At 41.2% G+C, this 26,793-nt stretch overlaps 1 protein-coding gene across 1 annotated transcript in view; it reads right to left on the bottom strand.

The window, feature by feature from the left end:
- Positions 1-3,806: 3,806 nt before the first annotated feature.
- Positions 3,807-26,793, bottom strand: part of LCLAT1 (lysocardiolipin acyltransferase 1) — an 86,613-nt gene continuing 63,626 nt past the window's right edge. The window contains exon 6 of the mRNA XM_035111484.2: positions 3,807-5,247. Within this exon, the coding sequence (XP_034967375.1) occupies positions 4,751-5,247 (497 nt within the window). The 3' untranslated portion in view covers positions 3,807-4,750. The remainder of the gene's footprint in view (positions 5,248-26,793) is intronic.

Genomic DNA, 26,793 nt, shown 5'->3' with positions numbered 1-26,793 from the left:
GGCACAGAGAGTGAATCGGATTGCAGTGTTTCGAAGTATTTTAAACTACTTCTTTGCGTTCACAATAAACTGCAATCTTTGTTAATACATTACAACCTGGCTGAGTCTGAATATATTACTGGGCAAAAGCCAGTGGTGGCAGTGGAAGAGATAAGCTGTGGTGGTGCAGGGTCTATAGTCCGTGGAACACATAGCTGCCAAGTCTCGCGTTTTCTCCAGGAAATCCCCGTTTTTCCAGCTGTTCCTAGCTGAAAAAACGGTTTTTTTCCGGTTTATTCTGGCGCGGCAGCCATTTTGGAACTGGGCAAAGCAGCATCAAAAGTCACTTCTGAGCATGCTCCGCCCAGTTCCAAAATGGCGGCAGCACTACTTCCGGTCTGCTATTTCCAACCCGGTCCCTTATTTCTCTGACAGCAACTTAGCAGGTATGGTGGAACGACCGGGGGCTCTGTGCGAACGCCACAGCCCCCAATTTGGAACGCTTTTAAAAAGGGGGATATACAAATTCACAGATGAACAAATCAGTCAATGGTTGCTAGTTATGATGGCTGCCTACTACCTCCAGGGTCAGAGGCAGTTGTTGGGGGATATGCATGGGAGAATGCTGCCGCCTTCATGTCCAACTTGCAGGTTTCCGATAGGCATTTAGTTGCCCACTGTGGGAACAGAAGGTTGGACCAGGTGTGCCCTTGGCCTGTTCCAGGCTGGGCTCTTGTGTTCTAAATGCAGCCCCGTTTCATCCAAGGGGAGACTTTGGATCTGCCAGATCTAAAGCCTCCCCTCCCCCCTCATTTCCTAAACATGCCCCCAGAGCAAAGGTGAAACTATGCCAAACACTGGCACTTATGCGATTATTTCCACTTCCACTGGAAACAATGGTAGTGAAAAATCTACAAGGAAAAAGACATAAATTACTTATGGCTTATGATGATTTCACACCTAACGCGAAACTCAAATTGTAATACCACTTTGTCTCCATTATACTGAATGGAGAAAAAACAGAGGATGCATTTTTAAGCCTCAGGAATGAAAATTATTAGCTGCATCCCTGTCACTGCCTAGCAAAGTTGTGTATGTTGTGCACACCATCTTGCCTCAGCAAGGTCATCCAAAGAAGAAAAACTACACTCAAACTGCATCAAAGACCAAACATTGGAACTGAATAGCACGGGAAATATTGACTGACAATGTTGTGCCATTTAGCTGAAAACTTGTTTAGAGTCTTCTTCAGCTTAAAAGGCCTCCGGGTCTGTTGTGAACATTGAGGAAGCAAATAGGAGACACACAGTAATTTTGATGAATGCAGTTGGGTAATCACCCATTTTACAGAGCTATTGTGCAAATCAGTCCATTTGCAGTCTGTGTCACTTTTTCATATATTCACCCATCTTGTTTCTGTATTAATCTGTGATTTAAACTGTCAACAGAAAAATACATTTCTGAACCTTTCTTTTGAACTGCTAAAATGCTCTCAACATATTCATTTTAAACATTTTTTTTTTGTAAGCCTGATAATGCAATTGATAATGCCTGAATAGTCCTGGAGTATGCCGACCCAAGAATGATTTTGGCAAGAGCATGGTATGGAGAAAGTAGTTAGGGAAGTTTTCCTCTCTCTCTCTCATTAGACCAGAACTCAGAGACATCCAGTGTGGCTCCATGTTGGAAATACAGGCTAGACAAAACAAATTACTTTTTCACAAAGCATGTAGTTAAAACTATGCAATTCATTCCCGCAAGGGAAAGCAATGGCCACCAACTTGTCTGGCTTTAAAAGATGCTTAGACAAATTGATGGAGGATAAGGCTGTTGATGGGTTGATGAACCATGATGGATATGTTCTCCCTGCACAGCTGGAGGTGCTATGCTTCTGAATACTAGTTGCAGAAAATGACAGGAGGGGACAGTGCTGTTGTGCTTAGGTCCTGCTTGTTGGCTTCCCATAGGTATCTGGTTGGTTTCTGGGAGAAGAGGAGGTTGGACTAGCTGGGCTACAGGTATGATCCGGCAGGCTTTTCTTATCCCATGTTCTCACCCTATTTGAATTGGTCTGCTGTTATTATTCCGCTACAATGCAACATCACAACCTCTTTGAGCCTTTGAGATTGGATGCCTTAATAGTAAATCAATCTCTCAGTAAAAGGCTGCAGACAGAAGCAATGTCTTCGTTTTATGAAAAAGGGACTAATTCACCATGGATATTATACCAAGGAATACAATAACACCAATGAGCATTTGAAATTCTTTTATTGTTGCTGTAGAATAGGTTTGTTCGTTTGTGGCTAAAACATTCTAACAGTTTGGTAAAACCTGAAAACGAAGGCTAGTCTGGAGACCTTTTGCAACCCCGTTGTCTCTTAATACAATTTATTTATAAAATGAACCTATAAAAATGCATTGCAGAAGCAACAAGGTTTGAACGAAGACATGGAAGCAGACATGACACTTAATGAGATCAACAATGAATTACTAATTATATTCAGTGCAGGGAAGGGAACTTGGTCAGCTATAACCATTTGATGACGAATACAGTCCATAAAAAGAGTTCACTGTAATTCTAAGAAAAAGTGCTGGGGGCGGGGGAGTGCTTAGTCAACAGAGATGACGTATAACTAAGCGAGGACATTTCAAGGGACATACCGGTATGTAATCTCAAGTCACTAGAGAGAGTAGGGAACTTGCTTCTTAACAAGTGTGGGGTTATTTCCAGAGTGGCCAAGAGAGTGAATAGGGAAGGGGCAGCCAACATGTAGCCAGTCCTATAATTCCCACAAGTCCCAGTCAACACAGCCGGCAGTTAGGGATATTGGGATTTGTAGTCCAACAATATCTGGAGGGTCACAGGTCCCCCTTCCCTCCACTGAATAGAGATCGGTTTCTTCCTGCCAGAAAGCTTTCCCCAATCTGGTATTTTGAATGACAGCGCCCCCCGTTTATTTTTATGTCAAAAGCAAAGGTAACAGGTGCTCTAGAAAACAGGAAGTTAATGAATCAAGCATATAAACCAGAGTGTCTGAGACACTGAGAACGGTGACCTTCCAAGACCACAGAAGGTCCAACAGCCACATGTCACGGCCTGCCAGGTGCCTGACAACCTGCCTGGTGGATAGGTGTTTGTTTGTCCTAGCTTGCTGGCTCCCTAGTTTTTCAGGCATCCCCTTTTACTGGGAAGTGGTCCTATGCAAAGGACTTTCTGGAGCAAAGGGTAGGTGGCACTGTGAGAGTCCTCTGTTTGGCATTCTAGGAGTCATTTTTCAGTTGTGTGTTTCTTGCTGTAGGGGAGTTACACTGGGGTGGGTGGAGTGACTGTGGACATGATGCTTCAAGTTCAATTGCCATCTATAGGATGCTGCTTTAACCTCAGCAGGTAAAGTGTTCCTAGTGGCTGGGGCTTCCAAATGTTGGCCAGTAGAACTGAGCAGTGAAACAAAAAATAAAAATATTCTCTCACATAATCAAGGAGGTGAAAATTTTCACAGTAATACTGAAACACATTCCCTCATGCTTCTAACACACTGTGTGAAAGAAAAACCCATCATCTTTTTCAAACATTCAAGTCCTGTACATCTGTATGATTTCCTTAATTGCAAATCCAATGTGCCACTCTCTTTATACTCTCAGCACCTGGATAGGAAATGAGGGGGGATCCAGCTATTGACACTTATCATGTGAATCTTCGTGAGGTGAGCATATCTACATGTGCCATTTGTGATCTAAAAACACATTATTAAAGCAAACAAGCAAACAACAAAAAATCTTAACTTTTCTCATGTTTCATCACAATCCAAATGGGAGATTTTTTAAAAAATAAAATAAAAAATGTAACTGGTAATTCTGATTGTGTGGGCAAAAAGATGCTTTGTTGGCGTTGAACAACCATGTTATGTGCTGGCTCCCTGTTTCCTACCTTGTGGATGGTTTGGTATGTGTTCATGTTGTAGGCTAATCCAGTTTCAAACATGAGATTGCCTACTTATCTGAACATATAACAACCATTCACGGGACTTCAATACAGCCAGCCTTAGGTGGGCTGCTGACAAAATATTTGTTGAAACTTCATGAAAGTCCTTTGCCATAATATTTACCTCAAGATCAACTCAATTGATTTTCATTGAAACCGGTTTCAAAGTACATGTTCAAAACTTGTTTCAAAGCTTGTTTAAAAACTGAGGTGTACAAGTTGTAACAGTTTAATCAACAGACAGAACAGCCGTATAAAAATGGAGTATAACAGAATAGACCCAAATTAAGATCTTTTGTTTTCTCATTCTGCAGGTCAGAAAATTTGCTGATACTAAGGATGATTCTCTCAGAAAGGGAAAGGGGAAAAGAGCTAAAGAAAGGCCAATATGGAGCATGTAATGAGTGAGGACTTTCAAATTTCACAATTTATTTATGGCAAGGCCATGTAGGGATCACAGGCCACTGCTTTTAGCACAATTTGCTCAGCTATTTATAGATCCTGAAAGGCTCAAGAGCTATAAAATGTGATTGGTTGGCAAATTATTTTGCAGAGACATTGTATATGCTAGCTGCCAAAGAGAGACACTCTGAAGATACATTCAAAAATTAAAAAAATCACATAACTGTTCTTTCTCCTTTTACAATATAAGTGCACAGTGTTTTAACCAACCACAGCATTAAGACAGACCAATGATTCTCATGCAAAATCTCCCACTTTTGCAAACCCTGTGGCACATCTGAAAAATGTCCACAAACTTAACCACCCTCCCCACAATATACACCAAATTTAATCTCTTTCTGAGTTGTGTAATTTTTTACTATAAAACCGATGACATGCAAGTTCCAACAATTCAAGCCCACCAAATGCTTTTTGTTGCATAACAAAAATGACAACAAGAATCACAAAATACCACCGCACAAAGCTGTACAAGTATAGCAGCACAAACATAGCCAGCGTGAAAGATGTCCAGTAAAAGAGTGAAATGCACTTAACAACCATGACCCTGAACTCAGATTTACAGGGTGGAATTTTGCTTCTTCCTGTTGCATCAAAGTATTTTTTGCCTTCATAAAACAAACGAAGCCTTTCTTCCTTTTCTTCCCAGCGCTTCTGACACCAGAGTTGCATTTCTTCCCGAGAGGTTGGCAGAGACTGTACTGGATATCTCTGGACGTGAAAATGAATTTCCTTTGGGAAGTTTCCATACAGAAGATGCTTCTCGGTTTGAGGAATGTTTTGAGGATATGCCACTGTTATGTCATGGATAGCATCAAGGTTGTTGCCTAGGAGGAAATAGATAAAGACTATGAATACAGCCAGAGTCAGTATTCAATCGAACTGAGCACTGATTAGATACTGTGAACAACTGAAACCAGAATCACCTAAAAATCTAAGAGATCCATTATAAAATGTCATTTTCTGTCTTCTAGGTCCAGAAAAATAGGCCACAAACCTTTAAGATTATGTTTTGCCATTTGTTTTCTTCTCTTCAATCAAAAGAACTTTTGAAAATCTTATCTATTTAATTCCAAAAATTCAACCAATGTTCAACAAATTAAATTTGTATTATTATTACTTTTTTTGCTCAGTGTATTTTTTGTAACCTGTTCTTCAGGGAATATTTCAGTCCCAGAGTGAACAAAAATGAAATAAAATAACAGAAACCATATACCCCTCCAAATAAACTATACAAATAATCTACATCAGGCTTCCTCAACCTCGCCCCTCCAGATGTTTTGGGACTACAATTCCCATCATCCCTGACCACTGGGCCCTGCTAGCTAGGGCTCATGGGAGTTGTAGGTCAAAAACATCTGGAGGGCCGAGGTTGAGGAAGCCTGATCTAGATCCATAAAAGTTTGAATAAGAAACAAACACATCAACAACTCCATCATAAAACAAAGCTAAACAGCAATGAGAATAACAACTAGAATTTCCAATTTAACCTGATACCTGGGTAAAGAAAACAGGGCATCCAACTGACTAAAACAAGCCAATGGCCTAAGCAACAGTTCTCACCTCCATCTCTCAGTTGGAGCACCCCACTCACTTCCCCTGCTCTCTCAACCAAACAGGGCCCTGCTCTGTGCCAACAGACTTTTTCACCCTGTGGCTTATGAGGAAATCGTTCACCTCCATCTCTAGTCTACCCATGCCCTCATCCTGACTGGTGTGGACTGTTGCCCATAAGCACCCACAGCAGAAACCTCCCACCCACCTTTGCTGCAACAGTAGCAGAAACGAAAACACAAAAGAGTAGCTTTGTACCACAAAAACAACTTTGTTCCTTGCTTCTCAGGGGGAAAACCCCCCACAAACCGTGCAAATAAATAATGGCCAGTTTATGCCTGAACACAGGGAAAGCGAAGTCTGCAATTTTCACCCCACTTGTTAAGGGGTAAGTCCCACTGAATTCAATACAACTTACTTTGGAGTAGACATTGTTAGGACTGCAAGCTAAGTCATCTATGTATCTTCTATTGCTGCTTACTTTTAAGATGGAAAGTGGTCTACTGTATTATTTACGCTCTGCATATGTGCACCAATGCCAGCTCTAACACAGTGCACTACTTTCTTGCCTTAACAGTGTCCCAGATTTTTTAAAAGTGGTTTGAGTTACTTTTCATTCAAAAAGATGAATAAGTTAAATAAATAATAAATACAGTAGCAATACGACATTATTTATTGCAATCTAAAGTTAGCTTGCCTAATCCGATGTGGGTGCCACACTAACTGGATATTTAAGCTGTGGCAGCACATTAATTTATTTTGTATTTCCTTTTACAACTTCAGTCTGCTGGCTGGGGTAGAGCTGACTGCGTTAAGAGATTTAAAACAATGGTTGTTTGGAAATGCAGGCCGGCTGCTTCAGGAGGGCTTTTGTTGTTGTTATAGATGTACACATACTGGAAATGGGCAACATGTTGCATAGTTGGGTATAAAATCTCTCTCTCTCTCTCTCTGCTTTCAAAATTCTGCTCTTTGGCATTTTTTGTCAAATATTTCCATCGGCATACCTCTCCCATGTCATCACAACACTGTTGCAATACTAATGGGAGTATATGCTTTGCAGTATTATGACTGCATACTTTTGCTATGACCCGGTTCTAAACATTTATATGCTGGCACAGCCACTCTTAGCATAGGATTTTATTTCCACCTTACTTTATCATTCTGTCAGATGTTATGGCCCGGAAGTAGCCAATGTGGTGTCCTCCAGATGTTTTGGATCATTTCCATCAGCCCCATCCATCATGGCCAATGGTCAGGGATGACTAGAGCTCTAGTTAAAACATCTAGAGCAGGGGTGTCAAACTCAAATTCATCGGGGGCCGCATCAGCAGTTTGGTCACCCTCAAAGGGCCGGTTGTATCTGTAGGACTATGTGTCCACTCTTTATTATCATAAATTATTGTCACTGCATTCAATTATTACTGTTTTTTGTAATAATGTAAGTAATAACTAGCTCTGAAAGCAGAAACATAGTCAGAATAATGGCAAGTAGATATTCAAATGTACAATTATTGTACAATTTATTGAAAAATGATTTTTGGTAACTGCACTGGGTGGTGGAGGCTCGCTAGGGTTTCATGCAGGACCTTTGCAGAGCTACTAGTACCTGGAGATGCTGGGGTCCTTCTGCATGCAGGACAGATGTTCTGCCAGTGAGCCACCACCCTTCACCAAAGGGACTGGCTGAGGTTGACTCACTGGAGCTGCTCTCCTGGTTCCAGGGTTTAAGGGCCAGAAGTATAAAGCAGCATCCTATGTTTCTGAGGAGAGGGAGAGGGAGACGGAGACGGAGAGGGAGGGGAGGAAGGAAGGAAGGAAGGAAGGAAGGAAGAAAGAAAAGAGGGAGTGGGAGGGAGAGAGGAAGGAAGGAAGGAAGGAAGGAAGGAAGGAAGGAAGGAAGCAGTGCCCCACAGTAAAGTCCTGGGTTTATTTTTAGTTCTTGTATTGAATAACATAGATTGAATTAAACATGATAAAGATGATAACTGATGTATTTCTATTTATAAATCACTTTAAGGTATATATTGGTTGATATATGGGGAAGCAGTAATGGTATATAGCATTTAAGGAACCTGAGAGAGAGATGAGGAGAAGTCAACTAGGAGGGATGGAAATTAATGTAATTTAATTTGTGGATATTGCTAATCTGAGATTTATTTTCTATTATTATTTTGTATTTTTCATATTATTAATATTCCAAGTGTGTGGATGAGTTTTATGTTTGTACTTTTTAATCAGATTTTCAATAAAGTTCATTTTTAAAATAAATAAATAAAAAGGAAGGAAGGAAGGAAAGAGGGGAGAGAAAGAAGAGTAGGAAATAAGGAAGAGAATAAAGAAGGAAAGAAAAAGAAAGAGGGAGAGAAGACGGAAAGGGAGAAAGAAGGAAGGAAGTAGAGGGAAAGAAAGAATAAGAATGAGGGAGAGGAAGAAAGTTGGGAAGGACGGAAGGAAGGAAGGAAGGAAGGAAGAAAGAAAAGAGGGAGCAGGAGGGAGAGAGGAAGGAAAGAGGTGAGAGAAAGAAGAGTAGGAAAGAAGGAATAAAGAAGGAAAGAAAAAGAAAGAGGGAGATAAGACAGAGATAAAGAAGGAAGGAAGGAGAGGGAAAGAAAGAATAAGAACGAGAGAGAGGAAGAAAGAAAGGGAGGGGGGTCGCCGCCTTGATTCAGCGCCAGAAAAGAGCGCGAAGGGACCCAGGGGCAAAAAGCATTTCCCCGGCCCCAGCTGTTTGTCGGCGCTTTGTTGGCACGGCGCTTCAGCAGCAAGGTCCCACTGCTGGGTCCCGCTGGCTGGGGCGCTCGGCGGGCCACATGACGAGGTCTGGCGGGCCGGATTTGGCCCCCGGGCCTTGTGTTTGACACCCGTGATCTAGAGGGCGCCACACTGGTCCCCCATGTCATAGGCTCCTTCTGTCACCAGAAATCCCTGACATTGATTCATTTTTCCTCTGTCTTGCTGAACTAACATAGATTCTACCCTTTTGGACCATGGGCCATGCCATTTCTGCACATTGTACAGTACCCGGCATGCAGCTGGTGTTGTGTTATATAAGGAATAATAAAAGTAACTGACGACTGGCGGTCTTAACATCTTCTCCGGGTCTGTTTCAGCCTCTGTGTGCATGATTCCCAGTTGGCTCACAAAAGTTGTGTTTCATGGATTGCAAATACCCCTCACCCTCCTTGCTAGGTCCCTGTGGTTAGTTGAAGGAAAGCAAGTTTTCACACACAAATTATAAACTATAAATTAAAGTAAAGCTTCAACTTTGAGCAAAGTTACTTGACATTTCATCAAAAATCCATTGGAAATACTTTAGAGAAAATGTCAAGGATGGAAGTGTTAAAGCGAATCTCTTTCAAAAATCTAAAATGTGAAGAAGGTCCCTTCCCATTCTTCTCCAAAACATACAGTGCTCCTTCTGTGCACTTCACATATTTTTTCTGGTGCTACCACTCTGCTACAAGCTGAAATCTATACTCAAGTATGGCAGGCAGCTTTCAAAGAGCCTCCTTACGGTACATCTGAAGAAAATATGTTAGCCTCTAGACATGGAGATCTAGGCTGCTAAAATCACCAGCGAGACTGCTTTGTGGTTCTGCATGACTTTTTACTACACTTTCAAAACTGCAGGAAAACCACTGTTGAGTTTGACTGAGGTCAATGCAAGGAAAGGAAATTACAACTGATTTGTCAAGCTTCATGTGCTTTGGATGTCACTTATGAGAGCACCTGGAATGAATGATTGGTCCTCCATCCAACATGAATAGCATACACCTGCATACTTTCTTGACCCAACAAGTGGGGCTGTGCCCTCTCCTGCAACAGCCTGCATGAATTTTCAAAGCACGATAAGCCTTCATTTGAAAACTAAGAAAATGTAAATGAGCCTTAGCAGCAGGAGCTGTAAGGATGCCTTGAGTGAGAACGAAAACAGTTTTCAAGTATGTCTGAAACGTCCTAAGATCTGTCTCACAAGAAAGGCTCTTTGTTATCCATATCAAGTGCTATTTTTCTAGAGAAGAAGTGGTGCCGGAATTCACCACAAACGCCTCCCTTGTTCTCTTATAATGGCAATGGTGCCCACCTGAGAGGTGCTGGAACTGAATTCCAGCAAGTTCCAGCTGAAAAAAGCCCTGTCCGCATTCCCCTGCAGATTCAGAATATTCAGTTAAACAAGATCTACTTGTTAAGGAAACAGAACGCACAACCTAAAACTCGTGCAGAATAGAGATCATACTAGCTTGTCCTCAGTGCAACTCTTTAAGGCCACGTTGCTTTATACATTTACCTCATACAAAGTCCCACTGAATCCTTCTGAGTAAACATGCATAAGATTTCACCAATATATTTGATTTCCAGAATATTTGCTTTGTACTTTCTCTACCACTATAGTACATTGAAAATTCTTTCTTTCTTTCTTTCTTTCTTTCTTTCTTTCTTTCTTTCTTTCTTTCTTTCTTTCTTTCTTTCTTTCTTTCTTTCTTTTCTTTCCTTCCTCCCTCCCTCCCTCCCTCCCTCCCTCCCTCCCTCCCTCCCTCCCTAGTATAACCAGATTATGAACTGCGTTGTACCTCCTGCTATTATTACTTGATGAACTTCCCACACTATAGTAGGGGCAAGCCAAATAATGTCATTACTAAGTATGTGTCATAAGGTAAAGAATAAAATGTAAAATCTCTTTCTTCTTTAGCATAATGTCATATAGCATAAAAAGTACAATCTCTTCTTTAGCACAATGTCTCCCACAATCTATTAATAACAGGGATTTCATATATTGGTTGGTAACCTGAATTTCACTGACGCTTCCTTTCCTTGGACCACTGTTTCTCCAGCTTGGGACTGAACACATCATTCAAATCATCTGTCTAAAGACTCTAAACCATTTCTTTATTTGTAAAAAGTTTGTAAAATTTTTACAAAAATGAAGTGAAAAATCTTGCCTGTTCTAACATAATCTTGACTAATGCAGTCTTAATAATTTAATAGAATTATTATCTGAAGAATATTAATATCTGAAGAAGTAAGTGTGCACGCACATGAAAGCTCATACCAATGACAAACTTAGTTGGTCTCTAAGGTGCTACTGGAATGAATTTTTTTATTTTTTTGTTTTAATTGAATGGATCTACCCTCTAAACGAATGTACTAAGCAGAAGGCGGCTCTTTGTATCTGGAGTTAGCACACTTCTAAGAACAGAGCAGCTCAGAAAACAGAAGCATCAGTATTCCACTGCTGGCAAACTAATAGGAACTCATGCATAACAATTCTTAATAAAGATAAAGCACTAAAATGGGCACTGGCTCCAGCTACATAGAAGTAACTAAACAAAAGACAATCCAGAAAACATTATTGTCTGGCTCCTTTCTATTAATATTTCTTTAGACCTATTTGCATTTCACTTAAAGTTGCTCATATTTCAGGATCTACAGACGTCACATCTTTCTCTCAATAATTACAATGCAAAGCTAATTGTTTTTAGGCATTATGTCTGAGGCCAGCAAAAGGCAACTCCCAAAACTCTAACTAAGCTTGTGACTAAAGTAAAAGCTTCCCTAATAAATCACTGTCTTCAGTTAAATGCATTTTCAAAAGCAAACCTAAAGTCACTTTTATCGCATTGGATTTTTAAAATTCTCCTTTTATTAAAAGCATCTTGCCTGAATTCACACAAATTTAACTTCATTGGTTAAATTTCTATCTTACTATCATGGGAAATTATTCATCCTTGGCACATATCAAGCTCTTAAGCTTTTCTCTACTTGGTTTATGAAAAGAACACAGCATTAATCTTGTGAGGTGGATAAACAAACACACACACACACACACACCAGTGGGTGAAAAAATCCAAACGATGTAGTATGGAGTGTAGGTTTGTCTGCAAAGATCTTGGGAAGCAGAAGTTAAGACTTGGAATGGTCAAAATGACATTGCAACCGGTTTATTGAGGTGGAATCCAGGGCAGCATATGCCTTCCACATGGATCACCAAGCTGGCTGTTCTCTTTGCCTAAACCAGGAGAGTTTGTCAGCCCAAGGGCTACAGCTGGCAATCTTCCCAGAAGCTACATGCCAGTTTGGGCAGAGCCATGGATATGACTTTTACCTTTGTATAGTTGGGTACATTCTAGATGCGCAAAAGTTGGAGGTTTCCACCCCTCCCCCTGCCCTTCATCTCTTCATCCATCCATGCAAGCAAGAAACATAACACTTGAAGGATGCATTCAAGCCAGGCCAACACACTTGAGGGTGCGAAGCATAGCTGGTGATGCAGGACTTTTTGGGGGGCGGATGACCTATGAGGAGGGGGTTGGGCAATCTGGTGGGGGAGGGGTGGGTGACTTGTGAGCGAGATGGAAAGGGGGACCAGGTGAGATGCGAGGGGATGGGGAGGAGGGGTTTGGGGTGAGTTGTAAAGGGGGGGTTGGCAATGGGGTGGGGTGGGGTGAAGGGGGTAGATGAGGTTGGTGAACAATGCAAGCAGAAGCCACAACCTGTAGTTTTTTTGGGAAACAAAATCGGTAAAGGGGGCATATACTTCAAACAGCATTTCAGTAATAACAAAAATAATGTTACACAGCAACCAGATAGCTCAGTTGGTAGAGAATGAGACTTAATCTCAGGGTCATGGGTTCGAGACCCATGTTGGGGGAAATATTCATGCACTGCAGCGAGTTGGACTGGATCAGGGGTCAGCAACCTTTTTCAGCCGTGGGCTGGTCCACCGTCCCTCAGACTATGTGGTGGGCCGGACTATATTGGGATGTGTGTGAATGTATTCCTATACCCCACAAATAACCCAGAGATGGATTTTTAATAAAAGCACACATTCTACTCATGTAAAAACACCAGGCAGGCCCCACAAATAACCCAGAGAGGCATTTTAAATAAAAGGACACATTCTACTCATGTAAAAACACGCTGATTCCCGGACCGTCCGTGGGCCGGATTGAGAAGGCGATTGGGCCACATCTGGCCCACGGGCCTTAGGTTGCCAACCCCTGGACTAGATGACCCTCGTGGTACCTTCTAGCTCTATAATTATATGAGAATGTAGGTTTAAAGAAAATGTAGGAAATCAGCCCTGAGTGCTCACTGGAAGAACAGATCGTGAAGCTGAGGCTCCAATACTTTGGCCACCTCATGAGAAGAGAAGAATCCTTGGAAAAGACCTTGATGTTGGGAAAGATGGAGGGCACTAGGAGAAGGGGACGACAGAGGACGAGATGGTTGGACAGTGTTCTCGAAGCTACGAACATGAGTTTGACCAAACTGCGGGAGGCAGTGGAAGACAGGAGTGCCTGGCGTGCTCTGGTCCATGGGGTCACGAAGAGTCGGACACGACTAAACGACTAAACAACAACAACAGTTTTAAAGAAACCTGGGTGAAACAAACTCTTAAGCATCTAGCTCATTACTATCTCCTCTTCAGTCTATGATACGCCTGTTCATAGAGCAAAGACACAATTTGCAGGATTAAAACCCAATCATTCAATCTGCCTTTAACGATACCATAGTGATGCTACTGAATATTATACAGGGTAAACATTCTGGTTGTCAGGAAAGTCTAGCTATCGAAAGCTGTGATGTGTCCCTTCTGGCAAGCTATGTAAATGAATCTGCATGGAAAATAAATAGCACTTTTGCCTTCTCAATTGCATGTTTATCAAAAGGGTTTGGGTGTCTTGCAGGCCATACAGACGAATGAGGTTGCACTGTACTCCTGGCATCTTGCCAGAACAAAATCTAACTGCCAAAAGCTGATGAAACCTCTGTCAAAGGCCAACTGTGAGGCAAGGAAAGAATCCTAAATGTGCGCCTAAGAATGTCATTGTGCACTCCTGCCTTTGCAACAAGAAGCAACTTTACCAGATAGCAGCAAAAAGTTCAACAGGGCCCTTATTATCTCCCAGCCTTTCTTTACATGACAAGAGATCTGCCACCTATGTCCTGAAAATTTGTAACCCTGGCCAGATTGCTAATGGTTTTCCCCCCCCCTTTTTAATGCACCCCAATCCTATGCAACTTTAGTCAAACCCTTTGGGTTACTTGTTTTCAGGTTGCGGACCGCAGGAAACCCGGAAGTACCAGAAAGGGTTACTTCCGGGTTTCGATGCTTATGCATGCGCAGAAGCGCCACATTGCGCCACACGCGTGCGGAGACACAGCGCTGCAGGTTATGAATGCTGCGGGTTGTGGACGTGCCTCCGTCATGGATTACATCCGCTACCCAAGGTTCCACTGTATTCTGTCCCACCCTTTAGGGTAGGGGTGGGTAAACTGTGGCCCTCCAGCTGTTGCTGCATGTGCCATGCTGATTGGCATGGAGGGCAACAACATCTGGGGGTCAACCCGTTCCCCACCCCTACACTTTAGGCTTTTGTGTCTAAAGTTCTTGAGAGGCTTTTCCTTTCCAGTGCTGACGCTACCTACATTGTTTAAAAAGAAGTGGACCATTGCATAGTTATTCTTCTTCCTCTCTTATGAGATACGAGATAAGGGCTTTCAAGCTTATTGCATCCAGGATAACATGCATTTGAGGCATTATTTGTGCAGAAAAGCCCTTCATTTGCTCCAAAGTTCATGCAATGTCAACTGCCCCCCCCCCAAAAATACAACTGTCCTTTGAAGGCTGCCTTTTGTGTGCTGAGAAAGGATTCACTGAAGAGCAAAGGCTGGGCACATAAAGGATGTGGGCAACAGGACAAAATCAGCTGTTGTGATGTGTAATATTCTAACTAAGGGACTGCATTCATCCTAGTGCCAACCTGGCAGCTGCATTTTAGCCTTCATAGCAATGCTTCTCTTTCTCCTGCAGCTTCTGAAGTGCTATTCTATGAATTACAAAGCGAATGAGCTATAAATAAAGCACAGACAACATACAAAAAGTGGGATAGGAGAAGGTCAAAAGGGTGGAAAAACAAGTTATTTTCAGCCTCTTCGGGATGACCAGGCAGAACTGACTCATGGACTCTGTTTATCTAACTCAGTTTACAGGCTTCACAAATGCACATTTCTCCCAATTATGCAAACTTGTTCCCTTCTCAGGACCACATAATTTTGAATCTATGTAGACATGCTCTCACAGCCATCGCTGTTAACACAGTTATGGGACGTAAAATAAGTGGTGCATGGTCAAAGTTAGAGCTCTTTGGCAGCATCAATCCACATGTATACATAAGTTAGAGCTCTTTGGCAGCATCAATCCACATGTATACATATACATAAGCAACCACGCCCTTCACTTCAGTGTACAATGGACTGTGTGAAACACTTACGGTACTGGCGTCGAAGCAAATGCGTAAATCCATGCCATGTGGAGAACTTGCATGTGTGCTGCTGTCCCTGAATGCACACATTATTATTATTTAAACTGATTTTGGATATTAAATCATGATCCCTTGCCTGCATCTGAGCATTAATTCTTCTTTGACAGAGGCAGGGAAGCTCAGGACTGAGGTCTCTTCATCCAACCTTCCACACTCACCCCAAGTAACTCCGCTTCTCATTAGCTCTCCTTCACATCTCAAGTGTTTCTGCAAAGCTGGAATGTGTCCTTAAACTCTGCTGACTCTTGCCTGCTTGTCTGAGTGGAGGATAGAGAAATGCCTACCAGCGTGTGTAGAAATTAGCCTGTTATAGAAGGGTAAAATTTACCTGTGGTGCTCTGCCTACTTTTGCCTCTGTCCCTGTCTACCCCTGGCATACAACCCCTGAGAGGCTGACAAGATGCATAGGTGCCAGCTCCCCCAAAGTCTCTTGGGATGGGACCAAACGCCACCAATCTTGAGGGGTTGGAACAGGCTGAGCCCACCCTCCCCCCTCCTCTTATGTTTTCCCCGCTATACCTCCTTGGGAGATGCCAAACAGCCTGGCTGGAGGTTGCCCCAGGCCGCGCAGCACTGGGAGATGCAGTGTGGACTGGCACAGTCTAGCAGAACGTTGCCACACAGCCTGGCAGGAGCACACCACAGGAGGCAGTGTGGCTTGGAGCACCTTGTCTGGAGGTTGCCCCCGGCCACACAGCGTCTGAAACAGTTGTGTCGCATGTGTAACATCACACACACACACATGCACTCCTCACACAACTTGGCGCCTCTGACCAGAAGTGAATGTGTCACTTGGGCTGAAATAGCCCTGTTCTAAGATTCAGAGAATGAGTTTTGACAATAGGCCCATGTCCCGCACCTCATCTAAAAAGAACAAAACCTTTAGCTCATATGATCAGCGTAACAACAGAGTCATTCCCTCACACAAAATCCCTCCTGTTCTGTGAAAAACCCATGAATTTGCCTCATCATTACCCTGTTCATGAAATTAGTCTGCTTGCGTGAACCATTAAATTCCAGGAGTGAAGGCCTATTGCTGCAATCAAATCCAGCATGCCACGTATTTGACAATAGTTTTCAGGTTGCTGAATGTCCAGGTTCCCCGACTTGCAGCTCTATGTGGAGTTGAGGCAGCAGGCCTTTCCTGTGTGGGTCAGGAATTTCTAACTTCCCCACCCGCCATTCTTTGTACAGTGGAACCTTGGTTCCCGAACAGCTTAGTTGCCGAACAAATCGGCTCTCGAATGCCCCAAACCCAGAAATGAGTGTTCTGGTTTGCGAACGTTTTTCTGAAGCCGAACGTCCTATGTGGCTTCCTCTTGAGTAGAGGAATCTCCTGCAGCCAATCAGAAGCCACACCTTAGTTTTTGAATGGACTCCCAGAACAGATTAAGTTCGAGAACCAAGGTACCACTGTATATAGTTATAACTTTTGTGATTTTCTTCATTGAAGGAGGCCTCTATCTGCAACGTTCCTATGGACATCAATCAGTGATTTGTTCTCAGCGTCAAGGAGGAAATTTTTCCTGCAGGCAGACTGGCTTAGGTGAAGAGCTTCATTTTTCACGAAGGGGATTCATGAAGTTGATTCTGGAACCAGAGTTGAATGGGGTAGGCCAAAACACATTTTGGGATGAAGTGGGCTGCTTCCCAAGGGAGCAAATCCAGATCTGAACCAAATCTTGATGGTAGTGCATACTCCTAGTTTTTACAATAAAGTGGATTATCTCATTTAACATGTCCTGAATTATGGACAGTTCAAGTGTTTTTGTTTTTTTGTTTTAAGTGAGCTAATGTGTAGATAATAACAAGAGTTAACATTGCCTGACAAACCAGTCTCCTTTGTTACTCATAAGAAGGCTTGAGTATCTGCTTTTGTAATTAGAGGTCATCCCAAAATCTTATTCAAAGAGAACTCACACTTGGAAGTCTCATTGTAAAATGGGACATACCCCCCCCCCCCACACACCTCAACCAGATATGCAGGTAAGATTTTGTTGCTGCCAGATACACCATGCAAAAAATAATTTCTGCATTTTTCATCAGTGCCCCAACTCAACCACTAGAGAGTTCTCTGTAGCTGCTCAGTGATCTTCACAACTGTATCTCAGACATCATGAAGGACCCTTCTGGCCCTTGGTAGCTTAGGGAAACAGCTATAAAGTTAAGAACCAATGCATTTACAATATTCACTAATATGACAGATTAGCTGCAGCAAACAAAATAACAAAACAGTTTTTAATTCAGAGAGCTTTACTGTGAACAGCAATGCTATTAACATTAGCCAGGATCCAAAGAGCCATGCAACTAGCTCCATTAGATCAGTGGGTCTTTAGAATGGTGCTGTTCCAGTGGAGATAAAAAGGGGTAAGTTTGACAATAAGTTTAAACTAGGAACACTGGATTTTTTCTAATGAACTTCAAGCACTTAGGCTTCATTTGGGGGAATTGGGTTCAAGTAAGCTCTAAAAATGACTGCATAACTCATGAAATAGCTCCTTATGGGTGTTTTTGTTTTTATTTTGTGACTTTTATCCCTCCCAAGACACAACATATACTGGCTTTACTGGAATGATACAAACTGCCAAACTGCTTAATGAGCAATTATTGGAAAGAAGCCATTGGCAGATTTAAAAACTTTTCTTTTTTCACCTACCATGTAAACTGTGGCGTAACTGATTGTTCTCCTTTGCTTCATAATGCTTCATCTTACACGTTTTCTGTCAAAACCATTTGAAAATACAACTAATTGTAAGGCATTAACTTGTCATCCAATCTAAGATGACTAATTTTGGAGTTTAATCAATCTCTTAAGCTCTTTCCTTAGTTATTTAAATCAAATCAGACAGAATTTGGCCCATGCTCCTTCAAGCAGTTAATGCTCTGCCTAAATTTCTTGCTGTTTCATTAGAACTATTCAAATAAGTTGTGTTAGTAAGTGAACGTTCCCAGCAGAGCTTGATGAGCATCATACGCAAACAAGCTCACCTATGTGCCTCTGAAGGAAACCAGTTTCAGAAGGATAAAGTATTTGTCTTTCAACGTGCACCCAGATCCCTGATTGGCAGAAGAGGGGCTCTTTTAAAAACCACTTAGTGTTAAAGATGCGGCAACATTAACTTTCCTATGCAGTCATTATAGTTTTTATATATATCACTATGTGAACAGCCTGCAAGCCTTATAATATAAAGTGGTAGATCAGACTGCAGCTTATATATAGTTTTCAAAATGACAGGTGTTTAAATCCATGAGTGGACAGGAGGAGAAACGATCTTATAGCTGCTAATCTGCTGGCACTGAAACAGTTTCTGCCATGCCACAATACACAAGTGGACAAATCTTATTAAGTTCAATAAACCCAGTACTCAGGGAGCCATCTTAATCAGAAAGGGATTTAATTAAAAGTCTCGGCTGCAATAAACACTCCTTAATTATGACTGACTAATATTTATCCACAAAGAAGAATTTGTTTCAGGATTAGCCAGAGACCTGGAGGAAGCCAAATACATCAATTTAATAATGGAATGCCTAATTAAACTATAATGGATTTCTAATTGTGATATATTGCTTTGTAGCACATATGATTTATTTAGTACAATTGTTTTTCACTGGCTGTGCTAGGCCATTTAAAAATGCAATCATATAAAGGAGAGAGACAGACAGAATTAGGATGCACTGAAAGTGAGTCCAGTTGTATTTTTACTAAAGAGGATGTTGCTGCCTACCAATGCACATTTCAATATTTATTAAGGGGAAATGACTCTAATTCCATCACCCCGCCCTAAATCTGAGATCATCAGTGGGCACAGTGGGACTTCCTCTCCCCCCCCCCCCATCTGCGCTGCAGGTTCCCCAACCCCCTAGAGCAGATTTGGGGATGTGTTGGGAGCTGCAGGTGGGAAGAGGAGGAAGGGGAACTCTCGCTTACAAAAGCAGAAGCCTATTAGAATCATAGAATCATAGAGTTGGAAGAGACCACAAGGGCCATCCAGTCCAGCCCCCTGCCAAGCAGGAAACAGAGCAGAGATGTGCAGAGATGTTGCAGAGATGGGATGCCAAAATTGAATTTCACTCGAGGTAGGCGTCAGAACAACCTCTCTGAAAGGTCGGCCCCTGGTTTTTGAACACTGTGGGACCAGGAGTGGGGGAGGCTGAGAAGAGGAAGGGACTAGGAATTCTCCTTGCCTAGAATTCCTTGTTTGTTTATATTAGGATCCAAGCCAGCATTTTTGTTAAGCCTTGATTTCCACACCCCCTCTCAGTTGGATAAAGGGATATGTTTTCTAGCATATTTTCCCATTTTAAACTAAATAAATTTTATTTATAACAAGATGGAAACAGTTTGGTACATCAGAAACTGCCGCTTCATATGCAAACTTGCTCGATAACTTTTTCTGAGGCCCTTTTTGTTAACCGTCCTCTGACAGAGTTTCAGATGGCAGAGATTAGGTGGGGGCCATTTTCATCATGGAACCCAGACTCTTTCTAGAGAGGTTCAACAGACCACCTCCTTGCCCACTGAAAGCTGTATTGTTTCAGCTGCCATTTTCAGTTAATCTGCCTCCAAAGTTTATTCCATGGTTGTTGTTTTTCCTCTTTATCATGAATGCCCATTCATTCAATTAATGTATTATTAGAATGTGTAGAATTCCAAACACAGTAGGACTGTAAACATGGAACAAGAGAGGAGGGAATATGAAAAAGTTACATACTTGTGCATATAAGCATAATGGACATGTGATGATGATGATGATTCTCATCATCATCATCAAAAACAACAACCTCCCAAGGTGAAATAAAGTTGGTCAGATTCCAGTCCAATCTTAAAACAAAACACACACAAAAACGCAAATCCTGGCTTTAAAAAATCCCTTCTTTTATACAGGAAGTCAGTTTCACTAAAGTCATATTCATATGACTTTCCTCATGATATTTCGGTGGTTTCATTTAGAGTAGGTTCAAAAGTGCCTTCACATCATTTTCCAGCTAAATTTTTCCATGGTTGGTTTGATCAAGAACTGGGAAAAGTTTTATTTTCTGAAGAAACTACTACAGAAGCAAATGAAGCCTTAAATGAAAGGGAGAATATTCACTCCAGAATGAAAGGTAAAAATTGATGTTAAAATCATAGTTTTATAAAATCTCCACAAAGCCCCCACAATTACAACTCTTTTTTATGCTGATAATTTATACTTAAGAAAATAAAAAATACTTTCTGCATTAAGGTGTGAGAAGTGTCGGCAGGTTCACCAACAATGAACACCAACAACAACATTTGGAAAAGCTTTCTGAGAGTATGAGCTGCTCAGCAGTGGAACAGAGTCTGATGAGAGGTGGTAGAGTCCTTGGAGGTTTTTAAACAGAGGTTGGATAGCTGTCTGTCATGGATGCTTTAGCTGAGATCCCTACATTGCAGGGGGTTGGACTAGATCACCCTTGGGGTCTCTTCTAACTCTAAGATTCTATGTTTCTATATTCTAACCTTTCTTAATAATATACCTTTCTAGAATCACCACTAGGTGGTTATACATTTTAAGAGGTGTTTGAGAAATGCTCCTGGACCATGAAACACTCATGGCTGCTTTGCACTTTACACCTGATGACATTAAAACAGAATTTTGATAATATTTGTGTGAGTTTAGAGGTCTGTGGGTTAAACCACAGAGCCTCTTGGGCTTGCCGATCAGAAGGTCGGCGGTTCGAATCCCCGCGATGGGGTGTGCTCCCATTGCTCGGTCCCTGCTGCTGTCAACCTAGCAGTTCAAAAGCACGTCAAAGTGCAAGTAGATAAATAGGTACCGCTCTGGCAGGAAGGTAAATACCGTTTTTGTGCACTGCTCTGGATCACCAGAAGCGGCTTAGTTATGCTGGCCACATGACCCGGAAGTACGCCGGCTCCCTCAGCCAGTAAAGCGAGATGAGCGCCGCAACCCCAAAGTCGTTCGCAACTGGACCTAACGGTTAGGGGGTCCCTTTACCTTTTAGAGGTAGTAACAAACAATGCACACATAGAGAAGGTTTCCAATAATATTCTTGGTATAGAAATGGTTCACATAGGATCTTTTTATAGTAAATTTATTTCAGTGATCCAATGCTGGGTAAAATACTTATCAAAGTTGTGATCATTTCAAAATAGTGAAAGAACAATATAACCTAGATAGCTATGACATGATTAATTCATGAGCTTCTTAAGCTTTTAAACGGACTCCTTGTTTCAAGAAATATTTACATGTGCCCAATGTCCTCAATGTCCTCTTAGAGAACTAAAAAAATATAGCAGGAGGAAAAATCCCATCGGCAATAAAAAGAAATATGGCATGGAGATCAGTCTAGTTGGGGGTTGAGGGGAGAATCATCAGAGTGTCCCACAGCAGCACGTTTTACAAAAGGAATTAAAGCCATGAAATTAACATTTTAATGAAGCAGAGAGACCATTGACGTCAGGACTACTCACTGATTGCTGCTTCCAGGTGGCCTAATGAGATGAAAATGAAGTTTATATCCTCAGCTAGTCTAAGCCAGGCTTGTTTTGTGACTGTGATTGAATTTAAATGAGAAGACACTGCTGTGTGCAAACATGCCTAGGCTGGTTAGTAGCCTGTTCAAACGTAAGCACAATAAAAAGCTTGATTTAAAATACTTCGGCACAGAAAGCAACAAGGAAACGACAGGGCTTTCTTCCCCTCACACCAGCCCCACATTTTTATACTTTAAAAATGTACAGAAATGTTATACAGCAGTATGTGTACCAGACCATCTCAGCATCCCTAAACACAAATTCATCTCAATCTATTTGTTCTTATATATAGTGGCCAACTTCTTACTTACCTATAAAGGAAAGTATGTATAACTCAGTGACTACTCCCTGTTGTTTCAGTCTCTAGGATCTCAGGCTAAAACAGGCATCCCAAACTTCGGCCCTCCAGAGGTTTTGGACTACAATTCCCATCATCCCTGACCACTGGTCCTGTTAGCTAGGGATCATGGGAGTTGTAGGCCAAAACATCTGGAGGGCCGCAGTTTGGGGATGCCTGGGCTAAAAGATCTCAACAAGGCTGAGAGAGACCTCTTCCTAAGATTTTTGAGAAGTACTGCTACTCTAAGTAGACTCTGATAAACTAGATTATTATTACCCAACCTTGGCCCTCTCAGATTACGTGTTTTTAATGTGTTTGAGGGGGGTTGAGTGGGAAGAGGGAGGGATACTGGTTTGTTGGTTTGTTATGTATTTCGTGCTTTTTATCTTGTATTTTTATGTTGTGAATCACCCCAATGACTGGCCATGTTGGCTGGAGTGATGGGGTTGCAATCTAGTAGTATATTGGGCCACAAAGTTGGGGAAAGCTGGGCTACATGGACTGATGGCCTGGTAGTATTCGAGATAACTTCATACATTCAAATGAAGCAGTAGACCCAGGCTAAGAGAGAATTGTATGCAATGTGAAATACCGAAGTCTCTGCATTCTTACTCACACATTTGATTTGATTAACTCAACGGCAGCAGCTGTCTGGAAAGTGGTTATCGTGCTATAATAGCTTTTGCCAACTTGGTGCCCTAGCAAATTAAGACATTTTGGACTACAGTTCCCATCAGTGGCCAGTAGTCAGAAATGCTGGGTGTTGGTGCCCTCCAGATGTTTGGAGCTACAAGTTGGCAAAGGCTACCTTAGACCAAAATTAAGATCATGTGGCATTGATGCCACTACACTGTACTGGTTATTAAAGAAGCCATTAGGGAATTAAAAACAACAATTTAGGGTGTGCATTGGTCTATGGCTGAGTCAGTAGGGACAAGGCGGCTTTCCCCAAATGTTTTTCATTAAAAGTTTGTGCTTTTAAGGCAATGGGGCTGGGGAATCACTGGGAAGGTGGTCTCTGAGGGAAGGAAAGGCATTGTTAAAAATATTTTGATCACTGAGGGAGACCTCAGACATAGGCTTAATTTATTTATTGTAAGTCACATTGGTCAGGCCTTGACCTGGACAGCATTTTTATTTGTACCCTTCTTACATTTCAACATGCTTTTGTGGGATTAAAGTTGTGTTTTATTTTCTCATGCTATTTGGGAGTATTTACTATTATTTTTTTGTTCTCACCCAACTCAGCATTTCAGTTCATCTTCAGAAGTTGGGGTCATATCCTTTTGTGTGTGTTTCCAATTCCCTGCACCTCCACTTTAAAAGGATCTCAAAGAGCAAATACAGTAAGACCTCTGTAAGAATCCTCTGCCACCCAAAGGTAGACAGCATTGGACTAGATCCACTTAACAGTATAAGGCATGAGTTTTCAGCAACACTAGTATAAGCTGTGAGAAAATACTATTAGCCCATCTGAAAACATAGCTGCTTTTTTTAATCACAGCATTTTTAAACTACAAAGCAATTTACCCATAAATTAGAATACAGAAAGTAAACCTCTCGGGATCATAAATTTAGACTTTGTAAACAAATTTGGATGATAACATTACCCTGCAGAATGTCGGTGTTAAGAATGATTCACCAAAATTACAAACACTGTTGATATTCAGAGGATGAAATACTGAAGCTAAGTTTAATATTTAATACGGTTAAAATTCCTACAGAGAAGAATGACATCATCTCTCTCTTGGAAGCTATTTTTCCCACTCTGTACAGAACAAAAACTGTTACTAAATCAGCAGGATTGTATTCTGAAAACAAACATTTTACATTCTTTCACCCCTAAAGATATTTCTGCCATTATAGAAGGAATAATATCAATATTTTCTATGGTTCTAAAACCACCCAGTTTTATTAAATAAAGGTTGGTTTAAAAATAAAACCAGGTATTTTACTAATAAAGAATGTAAGGCCACACTGAAGAAATTAATCATATGTATAGGAAATACCACTTTCAAAGTAACTGAAGTGATTAAAGGAAACTTTTTTAGTGAATCACAGACCAAACCAAGATGCTGGAGAAAAAGTAGAAAACGAGAAAGCCATTTTCAAGTTTCTAAAAGGCAGTAACAGTTCCTGAAATATGTAATTCTGAAAGTATTTGGCATGCATTCTAAAACCCATCAGCACAAGCAAGATGGGGGTCAGTTGGCTTTCCTGCAAAATACTAAGTTGAGTATTTTGAAGCCATAAATTTAATAAAACGAACATGTGCTAATTTTACCCCCTTGGCTCTGTCAACAAAACCCTTTTTTGGTAACCTATGTTCTAGGGCAGTATTTTCCAATTTGTCAATGCAGTGAGAAGGCTCAAAGTGTAATCCTGTAGGAATCAGTCCAAATGAAGCAAGCAATGGTTGAATGGGAAAAAAAAGCCTTTTAAGGTATAAAAAATCAGAGAAGACATACATAATGCACAAGCTCTGTAGTTTTCTTAAAGGTAAAGGGACCCCTGACCATTAGGTCCAGTCATGGACAACTCTGGGTTTGCGGTGCTCATCTCACTTTATTGGCTGAGGAAGCCGGCATACAGCTTCTGGGTCATGTCGCCAGCATGACTAAGCCGCTTCTGGCAAACCAGAGCAGCGCACGGAAACACCGTTTACCTTCCCACTGGAGTAGTACCTATTTATCTACTTGCACTTTGTGGTTTAACGCACAGCGCCACCCACGTTTTCTTAGAAGGATGTAAATAAGAACTAAGCAAAGCAAGGTGTAGAAAACAAAATAGCTTAAATTTCATCTCTTCCCCGCGGGCTTACATATTTGTGAGAGGCACAATACTTTTGTCCTACTATCGCTTTTAACCCATGATCCCTTATTTCTCTCCATTATCGTTTATTTCTTTCAGTACAAGTGGCTGACTGGTCAGGTCACAGTTCTGCCACTTGGTTCCAAGCCATTTTTAAAATCAGTCTGATCCTTCAGTTTAAACAATTTCCAGTAATCACGATTGTGCATCTAGGTACCAGGCTAAAAAATACCCTTGACTATTTATACTACTTGACTTTGAGTTGGGTGGGTAAAATTTGTCCTTTTATAAATATTCCGGTGGAGGCACATTTATGTATTGTGTTTTATTACTTTATATTGAGTTTTAATGTATTTCATGCCTTAAGTTGCTTTGGAGCACTCTTCTGTGTATGAAAAGTGTTAAATTAATACATACTGAAAACTCAATATGTATTCAGTATTCATACATATTCATACATAGTAAAAACTCAGTTCAGACAGACCGTGAAGATCAAACATCTCCCTTTTTCTTGAAAAAGATTGTGTGGTGTTTGTGAAGTACCTTGCAGTACAAATCAATCTATTATCAGAAGTGCCTCTGTGTTCATGTTCACGCCCAGTACACAGCACTTAATTAACAAGTATCCTTTGAAATGTGTTGTTTGCTTATTACTTCTGGTCTAAATGTTTTTAAATGGCTGGATAATAGTCCCAGAGAACAGAACATTTGATTTATTTTACTCTTTTGTGCTGGCACACAACTGAATCAGTAGGAAGGCACTTTAGAGATCATTACCCCTTGCCAACCATACGGTGCTACTGGAAGGATTTTTTTATTTTATTTTATTCCTGTTAAGTATTTAGTGACACTGTTTCTAAAGGCTTCATTAACCAGGAATTCCAACTTCCATAGATCATTTCTTTCATTATACAATACTTCTCACAATATATAAGCATTGTTATATTCAAAAATTCTTTCCTGCCCATAAATGTGTTACTCTTTATTTTGAAATCATTCTCATTAAAACTTTCAAATGTTTTAAGTTTGATCACTGCCTTCAGCTTTCTACATTTGAAATGAAAAGGTAATATACACCTGCAGTCTTTCCCGGTACGGACTCAGCCCTGAGAGTACTTCCTCAACTACAAGAAATAACATTTCTTGAACTTTCAATCTTGCTTCCTATTCAGCTCCACAGTTATTCACCCCTGGCAATGTTTCACTGGTGAGTTTCTTAGATGTGTACACTAGTTTAAATAAGTAATCAGTCTGTTTGGGGCTGCATGAAGCTCACTATGAAAAGTATAGCAGTGTTAGTGGGAATGTTCTCCCAAACCTGGCTCAGACAAACTTTGGACTTAATGAAAAGTGAGCTTTTAGAAACCCTGAATTATTCTGTGGTTTGGATCAAAAACCAAGCTGGAGAATAATTCATTGTTTCCCTCCCCCTGTCTCTGCAGCTCTCCAAAAATTTTTTTTATCTCTGGTAAAAAGTGGTGTGAATATAAGATTCTCTGTTCCTTCCTCCCTTTTCTGATGTGCTGATTATCAGTTCACTGGGGCTCAAAAACTGCAGCAGGGAGAGGGAACTGTTTCCACAGCTTTAGAGTTACCTCTGAGAGTAACGTTTCTGAGCCTGCATGCCAGCGGTAGGTAGCACTGGAACCAAAAGGGGCTAGAGCCAAAAATGTTCTGGGTTAAGTGATTCAGAATAAAAACTACCCTGCTTCAATTTTTGCCAAAACAACCTGTGGAGAAAAGCTCTCTGTCTGTCTGTCTGTCTGTGTCTGCCTGTTTAACTTTTGCGCATTGCCAAATATTTCCGTGACCTCTGTTGATG

This window comes from Zootoca vivipara, chromosome 3 (assembly GCF_963506605.1).
Source record: "Zootoca vivipara chromosome 3, rZooViv1.1, whole genome shotgun sequence".
In the NCBI taxonomy this organism is placed as follows: Eukaryota; Metazoa; Chordata; class Lepidosauria; order Squamata; family Lacertidae; genus Zootoca; species Zootoca vivipara.
Note: the sequence above shows the minus strand (reverse complement) of the source record. Positions and strands in the feature narration are given on the sequence as shown.